Source organism: Aquila chrysaetos, chromosome 16 (assembly GCF_900496995.4).
Source record: "Aquila chrysaetos chrysaetos chromosome 16, bAquChr1.4, whole genome shotgun sequence".
NCBI lineage: Eukaryota > Metazoa > Chordata > Aves > Accipitriformes > Accipitridae > Aquila > Aquila chrysaetos.
Window position 1 is genome coordinate 29504010 of NC_044019.1, and position 13729 is coordinate 29517738.

At 47.9% G+C, this 13729-nt stretch overlaps 1 protein-coding gene across 2 annotated transcripts in view; it reads right to left on the bottom strand.

Moving 5' to 3' along the window:
* Positions 1–13729, bottom strand: part of CCDC9B (coiled-coil domain containing 9B) — a 53622-nt gene that overhangs the window by 16309 nt on the left and 23584 nt on the right. For both annotated transcript variants that reach the window (XM_030039284.2, XM_030039285.2), the window contains 5 exons: positions 8831–8905; positions 5986–6170; positions 4554–4615; positions 3987–4040; positions 3426–3531 (listed from right to left, as the gene is read on the bottom strand). In XM_030039284.2, the coding sequence (XP_029895144.1) occupies positions 3426–3531; positions 3987–4040; positions 4554–4615; positions 5986–6170; positions 8831–8905 (482 nt within the window). The remainder of the gene's footprint in view (positions 1–3425; positions 3532–3986; positions 4041–4553; positions 4616–5985; positions 6171–8830; positions 8906–13729) is intronic.

The window sequence follows — 13729 nt, forward strand, 5'->3', positions numbered from 1 at the left end:
CTCAATGAGATGTCATCAAACAGCAGTCCAAGCTGGCCAGTCAGAGGCTGAGGCAGTCTGTACAAAACATTAAATCCCAGCCCAACATTATTTCTTTGAATTTCTGCCATAAGACAGCTAGCCAAGGCATTCCTCCTGGGCATGGCTGAGACCTCAGCATAGAAGGAAAAAGAAAGGCTTAAGACCCTGTTATGATTTCTGGAAACTAGTCAGCATGCTTTGGGGCATAAGTCAACCTTTGCCAAGGAGGAGGAGAGATGGAGATAGGGGAGTGGGCAGGCCTTCATCCCATCCCCTGGGTCTGACCAGGGCAGAGATGGAGCCCGAGGCAGGATCTGAGCACAGGTGTTTGACCCATGGGCCGTGGCATGGAGGCATCAGATCATAGTGTGATCCATCCGTCTGCTCTGCCTATAAAAGGGAAGCAACAAACTCTGTCCATTCCAAGAAGCTGCTCAAAGCCAACACTGCTCTTTCATTTACAGGCTACTCACAGCACGTATTTAACCAGCCATATGCATCTAAGTTGTACAGCTAAAATGTCCACAGAGCAGAAAAGAATGACTGCATTAGGATTAAACTTTAAGATTAAACACTGGAAAGCATGAGGTTGATCATCTAACATCTAGGTATCTAACATCATCGTTATTTTCTGAAGACTTTCCTTATATTTTGCTGCTTGGGAGGAAGGACATGGGTGGGCCACATCTGGATGAGCTAGCTTGCTGATCCCATGCCTTATACACCTGATCCTCCCTGAAGGGTCCCAAGACACATCCCAGCTCTCATAGTGAGACAAGGTGGGCATGGCCAACAGTTGAAGACGTGACCAGAATAAACCAGCCAGGGAAACCTCCTCTGCGCCTTCCCACCTCCCCAGGTCCTGAAGTGCAGGAAAACAAAAGAGTCCGGTAGGAAGGAGAGAGAAAGGAAGACAATGATCTTTGCAGTGGGTATAACTCACATTCCCAGCAAACACTAACGTAAATCACGAGTTGCTTGTCTGTGCCATTTCTTCCAGCCCTTGGGAGCACTGAACATCTCTCCCACAATGAGACACAATCTGCTCTGCAGCAATAAGGTGTCCCGTGAACCCTTCTCAAAGCAGAGGAGATGGCACTAGATGTGTATTTTAAGGGAACAGATGGATCAAAGTCCAAAGGAAAGGTGTCTCAGGAAACAGTGTTCTCTGATTAGCTTGGAGGAGACTTAGACAACTGATAATAAATGATCCATTTAAGTTCAGGGGGAAGTAGAGACAGCAATGCTGCATCAGTAGACTTCCTCCTGAATCCAGTTTAGCCCAAAACTGGTGTGTGATTTTTAGGAAAGCTGTATTCCATAAGAAGTGCTATCTTTTAGAAAGGATGATGACCTAAAGTCAGGTCATTTGTGGCTGTTTAAAATCTTATAACCAGTGTGGGGGTAGCAGTGTCTGCCCAACAGCTACCTGTGCTTTAACTTCCTATATACAGTATCAGGTAGATATATTTTTCCTTTGTGTTTCTCTCCTCCAGTGCAGCTGTTGAAGTAATTCTTGTGCATAAATTTTCTTTCTATGTCTCTCTCTGTCCATCTCCCTGTCCCCAGTTTTTAGTTCTTCCCTCACTGCCTTGTAGCCTGTCCCTTTTTAAATTTTATTCTTATCTCCCTCTGTCCAGCTCCCTGTACCTGTTTTTTAGTTCCTCCCTCCCTGCCCTGTAGCCCATCACTTTTAAAATTCTATTTCTGCCTCTCCTTCTGGCCAGCTCCCTGTCCTTCTTTTTATTACCAAAAATAACCAATTTCAGTGGCAAACCTCAGAAGCAGAACAATGCTTACTCCTGAGGGTAGTTGTTGAGGTCTGGGAGTTTGGCCCTGATGGGTTGGCATCTTCAGGCGGGGCAGAACTGCGTGTAATCACTGCATAGTTTTTGAACAGCAACATTCAGCCTGCAGTCTGAAGCCTTCTAAGGTATTTACATAAAGTAACAACATAAAGCAAAACTATTCGCATGCCCATCCTGCACATCCTCTGGGAACTGCTGTAATTCCCTGATGCTGCAGTCTGTGGCTAGGGGAGAGGGAGCATAAGCACAGCTCATCAGCTTTTCTTTCCCAAGTACTTTTTATTGGGATGGAGCTGAAGAATGGAAAGGGGGGGAATGTAACTTACAAACAAAGCTAACTTGATTATTTGCATGCTGTTGATCCTATTCTTCATTAATTTATCAGAATTAAATTTAATTTTAAAAAGTATGATTAACTAACAGGGCTTAGGAAGACAGAAGATAACCCATCTTTATGCTCCAAGTAGATTCCCAGTCCACAGCATAACTAGCTGAGAGTTATGGCTGCTCAAGTGCATTTCCTCAAAGCAGAGCAGCTGAAAATGAAAGCAACATTATAAGATCTTCGGGCTTAATACAGTGCCAGGCTCTGCATATTAGACCAACTACTGTCCTGACACAGCAGAATCCTGCACACACAGACCCTGCCTAACACTATTCATTTCAGACAAGTAACAGCAAGCAGCAGATGACCTCCAACTAACTAATTTCTTCTGGGAAATGCTGAGTAACCTTATGAAGCACGTATCTGTTTAACTGCATGGTCGTAACTGACCTCGATGGTTGAAGAATGCTAATATTAAATGCTGCCGGAATGGTTTTGTATCTGGATAAATGAAGAGGCTTGGGGTAGGTAATCAACTCTTCATCCTTTTGTTACCTGCTAAAGGGCATGGCAGTGCTGCGAAGATGATCACTGTTATTAAACCATCAGTGTGGCTCCAGGAAACTGGAGACTGCACTGAAATTTAATTACAGAGAGCAGCAGGGGAGGGGGGAGCCCTGGGAGGATGTGGGCGAACCTGCAAAATGCACTTAGTTTTGCTGATATTCTGAAATTACTTCTGTGCAAATTACTATATTGGTGTGTGCTGCCCACAGCTGGCAGGAGCAGGCCACTTCCCTCCTCACCAGGTCAGGGATCTTTAAGAAAAGCTGTTTAAGACGACAAGACATCTGTACTACAGTATCAGTCCTAATTACTATTGGTTCAGTTGGGAACTATCTTTGGAGGCTGCTCCTTTGTATCAGCAGCACCTGGAAGTCAGATAAGATGTGTTCAAAAGCTTGCCAGGGCATGTGCCAGTGCTACCCAAATCTGGTCACAGAGTAACCTTGACCTCCCTGGGCTGTTCTGCAGAGGGTCGATGCAGTGGGTCAGTATAGTGATGATGCACCCCACAAGTACACCCACATACCCCACAAAGTGAAATCCTGCCGGACATGGTCCCAGTCAACCTGAACTCATCTGAACAGCTGCCATTGTAGAACAATATCTTTTTTTTTGTCTGTCCCTCTTCACAATTAGGCAAGGAATGAGACCTGGACATGCATATCACAACCAATAGTTCACAGCACTGCTGCCAGCCTCCTTACCTTCTGGCTCTGCCGGTCAGTCTGTCCTTTCCTTTGGCTCGGCTGCTCACAGCAGGTACTGCTTTCGGACCAGGATCGCTCACATTCACTCCATGCTGTCCTCCACCTAGAAGACAGGTTGGAAATGCCATGCAAGAGCAGGCAGAACCAGTTGATGGACCACTGAAGGGGCCAACATCCTTGTATCACTGGAAAGTACCTCTGGAGGGGGAAGCCTTTGAAGCTGTATGCATACTATACATATATTTTCTAAAGTAATAAATACAAATTAAGAATTTAGGAGTGTTTCTCCTGCATTTTTTATTCCAAATTCCAATTACAACTTTAAATCTTATTCCTTGGATACAGTCTTCCTTGTGCTGTTCTTGGAAGAATTGTTCTTGTTCTCCCTTGCCGCACAGCACAGACCATACCACACAGCTATGAGAGCAGCCACGTGGTATGTTCCCAAAAGGCACTCCAAATCTGCTAGAGTGCCTGGAAAGAACTCTCTCCATGAGGGCATATGAGAAGTGGTGACATTTAGTGGGGTGATGCAACCAAGTTGTGTGGTTTACTCACCTCTCCCATTGGGAGGAAAGGACCTGTGCTGGAATTTCCTTGCGTTTCTTCCCCCTGAAAGGACAAAGCAAAGCATGCATGAAAGTCAGTGAGGTTCTGTAATGGACATGCAGCAGAAAGCCTGACGTTCAAATAGGGTGTCACAAGGGAAAGCTTTGTTCTGCCAGTCCATCTCCTGAGAAACAGGAGTCATGATGGACTTATGCTAGTAAAGAAGCCAGCATGTGCCACAGGGATCAGAGATGATGTGCTCTGGAATAGGATTGCCTCTCAAACCAGTGTTTGGGAAAGGAGGCAGCGCTGAACCTCCGTATTGTGTCGTACAAGGTTACAGAAGCCACTGCTCTCCCTGGGAAGGTAAAAAGCACTAGCACCCAGACGCTCAAATCCCATCCCCTGAGCACTCTGCAAAGCAGAGAGGGCTGAGACCCCAACACTGCGCTCAGAGGCGTTTGCCCAGGAAAGCAGAGTTTCACAACTGACAGCCACGACAGCTGCTGTGGCACTGGGATTCGCACGATCAGCATTCACTAGCGTCAGGACAGAGTCTAGGTGTCCCTTGCCAACCTTTCTTATTGCTGGGATTATCCAAGGCTGGCTCCCCATCCTTAACAAAGTCCTCTTCAAACCTGCAGGTTAAAAACAGGCATTGTCAGACCTGACTGTTCTCCTCCAGTGTGCAAAAGCGTGGGCAGGAGACCTCAAGATGATGCAGGCTCCAGCCTTCGGCCCTTCTGCACCTGCCCACTGGCAAATATGTGCAGGTTTATCAGGAGGAGCTGAAACTGCATGCACTAATCAGGAGAAATGAGGCTGTGAGGCAATTCTACCCCAAAGGAGAACCTCTAAAACCTTTACATCAGTACCCATATATATATTTAATTCTATGAACATCCATGAAGCCTATAGATGCCTGTAGTGTAGCTGTACCACACTCAAATGCAGCTTCCCAAGCTTCCAAACGCAATCTGAAGTAGCTTCAGGACTTGTCATCTGAGATCAGACTTGTTTGGTTGGTTTCTAATCCTGCTTGTTTTGTTTTATGGCTTTTCTCTTAAAAATTGATATACAGGAGAACAGTAGGGCTCAAAGCTGTCTTGCCAGCAACACTCAGCACCCACTTAAGTCAATTCACCTCTAATTATTTGGGTCTCAGTGACTGAAAATCTATGTATTTGGTCCCATCCCTCAGCCAAAAGATTGTCCCACCTATCTGCCCTGTACAATCTATCAGCAAACCTATGTAACATTCCCTAACTCCACACCCTGTCAAAACCTTATCCTACTGCAGGTGCCAAGTCATCCTCCAAAGCTTTCTAGCTGGTGTGACCTAGTTGAACAAGCACAGTTAGAGGGAAAGTGTTTAAAGCAGGGATGTGTCAGACCCTATTAAGAGCTCTGCCATACTGCTGTCCCCAGCATTTCCTCCATATCATATAGGCAGCATTTTGAAGTGATCCCCTTGCACCACAGTGCCTGAGCGGGCTCAGTGTATGAGGTGTGGAGGATTTAGGCATGTTGGCCTGTCCTGTGACTGAAAAGGAGAAACAAGCAGGGCAGTGAGAAAACCTGTGGACTAGCAATGCGAGTTTGTCCATCCCTGTTTCTAGCAGAGGACCTGCACCCTCCTGCCATTGGATTTGTCCATGCAGAGATGGAGAGGATCCTCCAGATGTAGACTGAGTGTTGATTCATGCTCCCCTCCCTCCTGTAGTCCCAAGTCCTGGTGGGACCAAAGCAGGCAATCTTTGTCAGCACACAGTATCTCCTATCAGGGTAGGAGACCTCACGTCAGAAAGAAAATATGAGAATCACTCTGATATCTGGTCCCACTGATATTCATGGTCAGGAGGAGAAAGAGACAGCAATGTGAATTTGGTCAGGGAGAGGCACACGACAGCATGGGATTGGATCAGCAATAAATATCTGCACAAGATCTCATCACTGGCTTTAGATGGCCTGCTGCAGACAAATCACCCCAGGACACTGGAGGACCTACATGTGCTCTGACTTCTCCACATCCCAAGCCCGTCGCCACTCGCCCTTCGCGTTCTTGTGACGTGCCAGTCGCTCCAGGTCAATCTGATCTCGCTCCTTCTTCCAGCGTATGTACTCCGAGCGTTCCCGTCCAGTCATGGGGAAACTCAGGTCTCCAGGGCTCTTCTGGACCGACTTTCCACCGTCCTAGAGGAGGCAAAAGAGCTTCTTGTTAACAAAAATGTCTGAAACAGCTTCATTCAGTGTACTTTGTACTGTCACCACCAGAAATGCTCAGTAATATTTGAAAACAACTTGGAGCAAGGTCAGCTTCTCTCTCTAAAGTGATGTGCACACAGAAGGGCTCTGCTTTACCTAAATATATTTATATTTATAAATTTTTATATTTAGCCTAAATATACTGGTCCCAGGGCTAGTTGACTTTACAGAGAGGAAAACTGAGGCAGGAAGAAGTTACATGGCTTGCTTGGAGTCACATTGTAAATCCGTAGCCAAATCAGAAAAAGCAACCATTCCCTCTCAGGGATATTCAACAATGATAATGATAATTTGCGGCAACGTATTTCTGAAAAGTTGTTCCACTTCATCCAGACTACACAAATAGTGTTACGTTTTGAAGGATTAAAATCGCTTCCACCTAAACCCCTGGATTTTGCCATCCTGTTGCTTAATGAGATGGGGCTTCACTGCCATTTCCCTAACCTGAATCACAATGTTTCTCTGGCTCTTGTAGCGATATCTAACCTCCTGATCCATGAAGCAGCTGCCATAAGATGCAGTTTTTCATTCTAGTTCTTCAATACCTGATTACAAACTTTTAAAGCATGCCACTGTAATTCTGTGTGCAAATGGTGACAGGATTGATTCACCCCATTTGTACTTGCAGTCACTTTAACTGCAGGCATAAATTAGACAGTGGTTTTCACCTGCTGTGTTCCTACTCACCTGAAGGTTTTAGAACAAAACCTCCTCAATTTTTCCTGGAAGAGGCACTTTGCTAAGGTTTACTTATGGCATATAGTTAGTTCCTGGAGTGCTCACCATGTCTCCCAACTGAGTTTGAGAGGTTGAACTCTCATAGAAGATGCACCAGGCTGATGAATCCCCCCACCTGAAGACTCTGAGACATTTAAATCAAAGTTATGCCTATGAAATCCTTCACACTGACAGGGTCGAGAAGGAAGACAGCCTTCTGTGACCACCCGACATCCACAGGAGCCCACAGTCACAGGGCTGGGGACAACCCTGTGCCCAGGGCATGCAGTACTACAAGTGCCAAGAGCAGCATTCTCAGAGCAAAGGGGCTCTTCACCTTCATTGCCTTCAGTCTTTTGGTTTATCACTCCTCCTCATGATAGACTAGTTAAGGGCTGCCACTGTTCAAAAATTCAAAGCTTCATGAAAAGATAGTTCAGAGCTGATGGAGCACATGAAGGGGGGGAGGGGTAACCCAGCTGTCAGGTTAATGGATGTGGTGGAAACAGGAGCCAACTGGCCATGGTGTGTTGTCAAGCAACACTGCGTAGCGAATAGCTTAGTGCAGAGCTGAGTCCTGGGGTGCTAATTACCAGTGGCTAATTCATCACTTCATACACGTGCCCTTCCACGCCAGCCACCCTCACCCTTTTCCCAAACAGGAATTAAATCCTCAGCGTTGCACTGCTGATAAAAGCAGAGCAGCAGGGAAGGAGTGACTGAAAGCCCTGTTACCAAGGAGACCCACCTGTGTGGGCTGGAGATGGGGTGGCAGTAATTGCTCCTCCATTCATTAGCTGGCAGGAGCTAGGGGACCTGAGACTGCATCCCCAAGAAGGGAGAGATGAGGTCCACAGAAAGGCAAGGCATACCAGGGCAAAGCAAGGGCAAGCAGCGCTCCCTGGATCGGGGCACAGGCCTGGAGATGCTCCCTACAGCTTCCAGCTCCACGGCACAGTAAGGCACAGAGGGTCCTGCCGTGATGGATCCTGATGCCCACAGAGGAGAAGCATGCAAGAGCTGAGCAGCACACAGCCTGTGAGAGCAGGGTCCAAGCTCCAGAGCTGGAGGATAAGGGAAGTGCCCTGCACCTTACCTTGACTGTTAGTAAAGGGGAAGCCAAAAGTGAGGGAAAGACTGAGACTGGTGCCCATGCTCTCTCATGGGTAGATGCAGAGCAGGGAGGGCTAATCCCTGACCAGGGGCTCACCTCAGTTGCAGCATAGCTGTGGTTAGCTAGACCACGAGGCTATCATGCTCCCCTTTTCTGCTTTGGGGGGGGGTGTCAGCTGGAATTAATGTTTGAGAGCCCATCTGTGTCCTCCTAATGAATCACATTGAGGTGGGGCTTTTCAATTTGTGCTCTATTAATTAAGAGCATCTGCAGGCTCGGGGGAGCCAGCATGTCCTCCAGGGTTTGTATTAAACAGACAGTGGGAAGGCCTGTGTTTTAATTTACCTCCATCCTACTCAGCTTCTGCTGAAGTGAGGAGCTGTAGCTAATACGGCCTGAGCCTTTCAACCCACAAGCAAACGGTTTTGGGAGAGAAACCAGCTAGGGCTGTGCTGCCACATGGGTGAGCACATGTTACCCTTTGTAACATCCCTGCTGCTGTGCAAGGGCCTTAAGCAGCCATGACAAGGTGTGAAGGGCATGTCCCCTGTCACCTCTTTCCAGCACTGCTTTGCTTCAGGTGTGTTAGCTGCTCAGCAAAGTTTTGGATGATGAGGGATGAACAGTGGGGACTACATCAGAGCACATTGCTGCTTCCTTCAAGACTGAGGCAATTCTTACTGGTGGGGAGGCACGTCCTACTGGTTTCCTCTTCCAAGACAAGGGTCCCCCCAAAGGGACACAGGGTCCCGCTCACCTTCCGGCTGTGCTCACTTTCTGGGCCTCTGTCACTGTCTGATCTCCTCTTCTCTGCTGTTCTCCTCTCCTCTGCCTGCAAGAGCACAGACACAAGAATTACTTCAAGGATTAAGCAAGGACTCCTGGCAGGGGAGTCAGTGCCTGACCCTGTGCCCACCAGAACATGTAAGAGCTGCCCAGAAAAGGTCAGCAAATGAGAAGATTGGTTTCTGGGGCCCTGAATCAAACTGATGTGGAAAAAAAGAAGTCAGAAAGTAAGGGTTGTATGAGAAAAGCAGGAAAAAGGCATGCATTCCCACAGGTCCCTTCTCCCAAGCTAGAGGCAGAGAGGTGTCCTGCATGGTCCCATTTCTTTCCAAGGCAGAGCAAATTTCAGGTATCTTTTCAGATTTGGGCCAAAGACTCAGCTTATGATTCAACTGTATGAGAGCTGGGAGCCCATCTAAGATGAAGCTAAAAGCCAGCATGGTAAAGTTGGGAGTGATTTTTGTCTGTGTCAAACATGGTGCCCTTCTACCAGGGTCCATCCCTGCTTCCACCGGCTTTAGCCATACTGCCACCAGATTGGCAAGCTCTGCTCTAGTGTTGATATCCCCCTGCCTGGCAGGAGGTGAAAATTAGGCCCTCCAGCTTAATGAACTACAGACACTAAACATGAGGCATGCTATGGGCCAGGCAGTTCTCTGCCCCTATGTGGAACTGATAATACAGATGCAGCTATGTCAGAAGCCAGGGTGGGATCACAGTCTTAGCAAAATAATCTGCAGAGCATAAATATCTTTCAAGAAAGGCTTTCTGGTTAGATTAGTATTGTTAGGGTGCCACTGGGAGGGCTGCTCGCTGTTGCATGTGCCAGGCAGCTGAGGGCAGGGTACCAGCTTGCCCCCCACACTGCTGAGCCCCTCAGGGAAGGGGGTCAGTGCTTGCTCGGGGCTCTGCCCTGGGGTGGCCACACGCCTCGGCGACCGGCTCCCACTCCCACCCGGACGCTGCCACAGCACGATTCGCAGCACAGCGGCTGCCATGTGGTACAGCATTTATCACAGCTGCCTCCCCCTGTTTTGTAACTGTACATGGCAGCCCTGGGGCTGCCTTGCACAAATGCTGCCAGGAGCACAGAGGCCCTGGCATGCTGCAGCCCAGAGGGTCCCCTTGTACCCAGTGGAGCTGAGGCATCCCCAGATTCCCCTCCCTGCTGAACCGCTACAAGGCCAGGGAGTGTGTGGGGCTGAGATTATCATCCTGCCATTTTGCACCGCCAAGCAAAACTGAAACACAAAGTCGCAGCACAAACTGCCAGGTCAGCCGTTCGAGAAAGTGTCAGTGCAGTGAGGTCCAACCCAGGCTGGAAACAGGACTTTTATTCCAGTCATTTGCCAGCCCCAGGTTTAGCCCAGCATTACGGGACTGCATACTGGAAACTTGGGATACCAGTTTCAATACCTGCCGGCTCTGCCCAGCCTCCTAAGGCAACTCATCCCCACTGCAGCCTGTTCCCGTGTACCCGGTGGCATTGTGCACGGAGCGAGCTGGGGGCAGTCTTTTTGGGGATTGTCTGTATGTGCTAAATCTGAGGCAGGTGGGAAGTGTGACCATATAGCCAGTGCTCATGGACATTGCACTTAGTGCACGACAGCTTCACTGGTCTGACTAGTATGAAGTTGGGGTAGCTCCAGTACAGGTGGAAGCTTGTGTAAACAGATGCTTGGAAATAATGAGGAAGATGTTAGCTATATTGTCCTAGGACTTCTCAGCAAAGATTTGGGAAAAAATGCAGAGGGGTCTGTGCTCAGAGAAGCCACCCCTCACCACATCCTGGCCTGCTACAAAACAGGCCAGGATATGGTGAAAGATGATACTGGGTATTTATTTCAAAAGGTTGCTGCAAAAACTTACGTAACCAAAAATGCTCTCACCAGGCTCAAAGTCAACTGCTTGTGCAGCCCCATTTGAAGAACCTAGTAGCGAAGAATCTAACGAGTCTCTGCAGCCCCAAACTGAGACCTTGCATTTATAGAGAGATTAGAATGGCAGAAACCTGGAAACTGCTTATTTGGGGAGGCTGGCTGGGGAGCAGGGTGCAGATGGATGTTTAGCATTTAAAGCAGCTGTAAAAAACCCTCACCATTTTAGAAAGAATACAAAGGAGCCGGCTGCTGCAGAAGAGCTGGAGCCCCTCCATCCCTGGGGGAAACCTTGTGTGGGAGGAGAGGCAGGAGAGAAGGAGCACTGATACCTCAGAAATGTCAAAGAGCTCATAATTGATGGGGAAACTGAGGCAGGGAGCTGCATGGGTATGCTTATTGTTTCATCTGAGTCTGCATATTTCTCATGCAAGCTCATTCAAAGATTGATTCAGTTTGGACCCTTTACAATGCCTAATTGTGTCCCTGAAGACGGGAACCGGAAAGCCAGAGCATCCGCACAGCCGGAGCACTGAGCCAGCATGTGCGTAAGCTGTGGGGGGAGCAGTGTGCCTCTGCCTGTCTGCAGCTCAGCACAGCTTGACTTCAGCCCTGTCTCTGCCAAGGAGCAGCGAAGAGCGAGCCTGCGCCCAGGAAATGTGCTGGGACAGCCCAGCTTAGGGACCGCACTGCAGCTCGCGAGACACGGGAGAAGATGCAGCTCCTGTGTGGCTGACCAGCACTGGAGACCTGCATCCCGGACGCTCTCTCGTTTTGGGTGCTAGCTCTTCGGTGCACACCACAAATTGCTTTGTCACAGGGACGCTATACAACTCTCCATCCTTTTACATCCCTCACTCAAAGCCAGGCTGCCTTTTTCCTTAGTCTGTTTCTATTTTTGCTTCTCAAAGGGCACTGTGGAAAATAGAGAGGACCAAAAAAATCTAGTTCTCTTCTACCGTGAAAGCAGGTCTAACTGTGCAGTTAAGGGAACATGGTTAGCTTTGATTTTGCACTTGCTCAGGAGCAGATTTTAGCATTAGTTCTGTGCTGCCCCAGAGCTGCTGTTAGCCTGTTATGACACACCCAGGCCATGGGGAAGCAAAACATGTTTTTCTCCTCCTTCCTTCTCTCCGCCCCCAAAATTATGAAATACGACAATGACATTATCATCTCATAGTTTAACTGTTCCTGCACAGCAGGGGAAGAGATGTGAGGAAGGAACAAAAACCTAAAGTAGACAGAGAAGATTACGTTTGTTCATCCTGAGATTTATGCAAGGATTTCTCAATTTCTCAGCCACAGAATGGTCTGGGGTGGGGCAGAGCCTGCTCCTAACCAGGATACGGCCCTGGGATCCCAAATGCTTTCTGCCGCTGGGTTTGTCTGACCTTCAGACATATATATATCCAGCTAAAGTTAATGTGCAATGGCGACAATGCTGATGCCATTATCCAGCCATGTTAACCATTGTTTTGTACTAACAGTTCCCCAAACCAAAAGGTTTGAGGGGCTTCGATGTCTCTGGGCTACTTCAGGACTTGTTATTTTAAAAATAAGCACCAGCAGATGTGTTAAATTAGCCTTTTGGTACCCACTTCTTCAGGCACATGTCGGCACCAGAACTGGCATTTCTTCTGCAGGAGGAGAGTTTTGCGAGAGCTTAAAGCCAGTTTTTCAGTGCTTGGCTCCCCCACTGGGCAGGATTTTTGAAACTACTACATGAGAGGTTATTTTTTTCTAACTCTGTTGAAAAATCTGCCTACTAATTGTGCTGCCTGAAGGGAGCTAAAGACTTTTCAGCCACCCTTTCTGCCTATCCTCCCCTCCCATCTGCAATGTAAAAGCAAGTGTTTCTCCTGCCACAGATTTGGTTCCTCTCCTATGCAAGCACGGGAGTCACATCTGTGTACGCCCATGAAAGCAGCTTTTGTGTCTCTTGATTACAAACAGTCACTTCTGATATACCATCCTGGGAAACTCTGTTAATAAAAGCACTGTTTAAAAGCCCCGAAGCCCTATCAACTGTCCATTTAAAAGATTATTTGTAACCTGCTGATTAACCATTGTGTTCCACTGGTCCTGGGTTGCTGGCTCACAGCTCTAATGTGTTAATGATCCTGAAACACTGCCAGAACACGGAGTGACTTTTTAGGAACACTGGTGCTAAATATTAGGCATTATCCCTGGCCCTACTTGCAGGGAGAGCCCTGATGCAGATTTAGGGGCAGCCAGGCAGAGGTGGGAAGAAAGGTCCCAGATGTGGCATCTCCAAGCTAGCAGAAGCACTGGAGGCCATGAAGTTGCATCAGTAGAGTAATGTGCTCAGGCTAATTCATTCTGCAAGGAGACAGGATAATTTGGTCCCCCCAGCCCTCTGTGCTAACAGAGAGTGAAAGAGTCTTTCACTGGGTAGGAAAAAACAGGCTTCAAGATGGCAGGGGAATATAAGGCACTGGGGATGTTTCAGAAAAGAAAATCATGAGAACAGCTTTTTTTTTCTTGCATTTCCTCTTTGGCAGCTTCTGCCACAGCTGTGCGCTGCCAGCTGCGATGCGGTCTGGGACTGACAATGTGGTGCTAGCTAGAAGCATCAAGGGTAGCAAGAATGGGAGTCTTTTTTTTTTTTTTTCTTTTTATTGAATTTCATCATGAATAAAAATAGAGAAAAATGTGGGATAACGAGGATGCCCATTAAATGTTTTAATAGGATAAATCTGGCAAGTGCAGAGAGGAGGAGGCAAATTTGACAGTGGCCAGGCTACAGGATGTTACCAAAGGGGGAGTGACACATGTGATCTGCTCTCCTAGGCACCAGAGAGGCCTCTGTGACAGGGAGGACACAAATAACCCAGAATGAGCAGGGAACCAGCTGCGGCATGAGGCGAAAAACCCCAAAGGATGGACCATGCTGAGGTAATAAGGGATGCTGAAAGCTAATGCTTGAATTGGGGGTCTCAGTTCAGGTCCTAAGACACAGCTATTCAGATGAC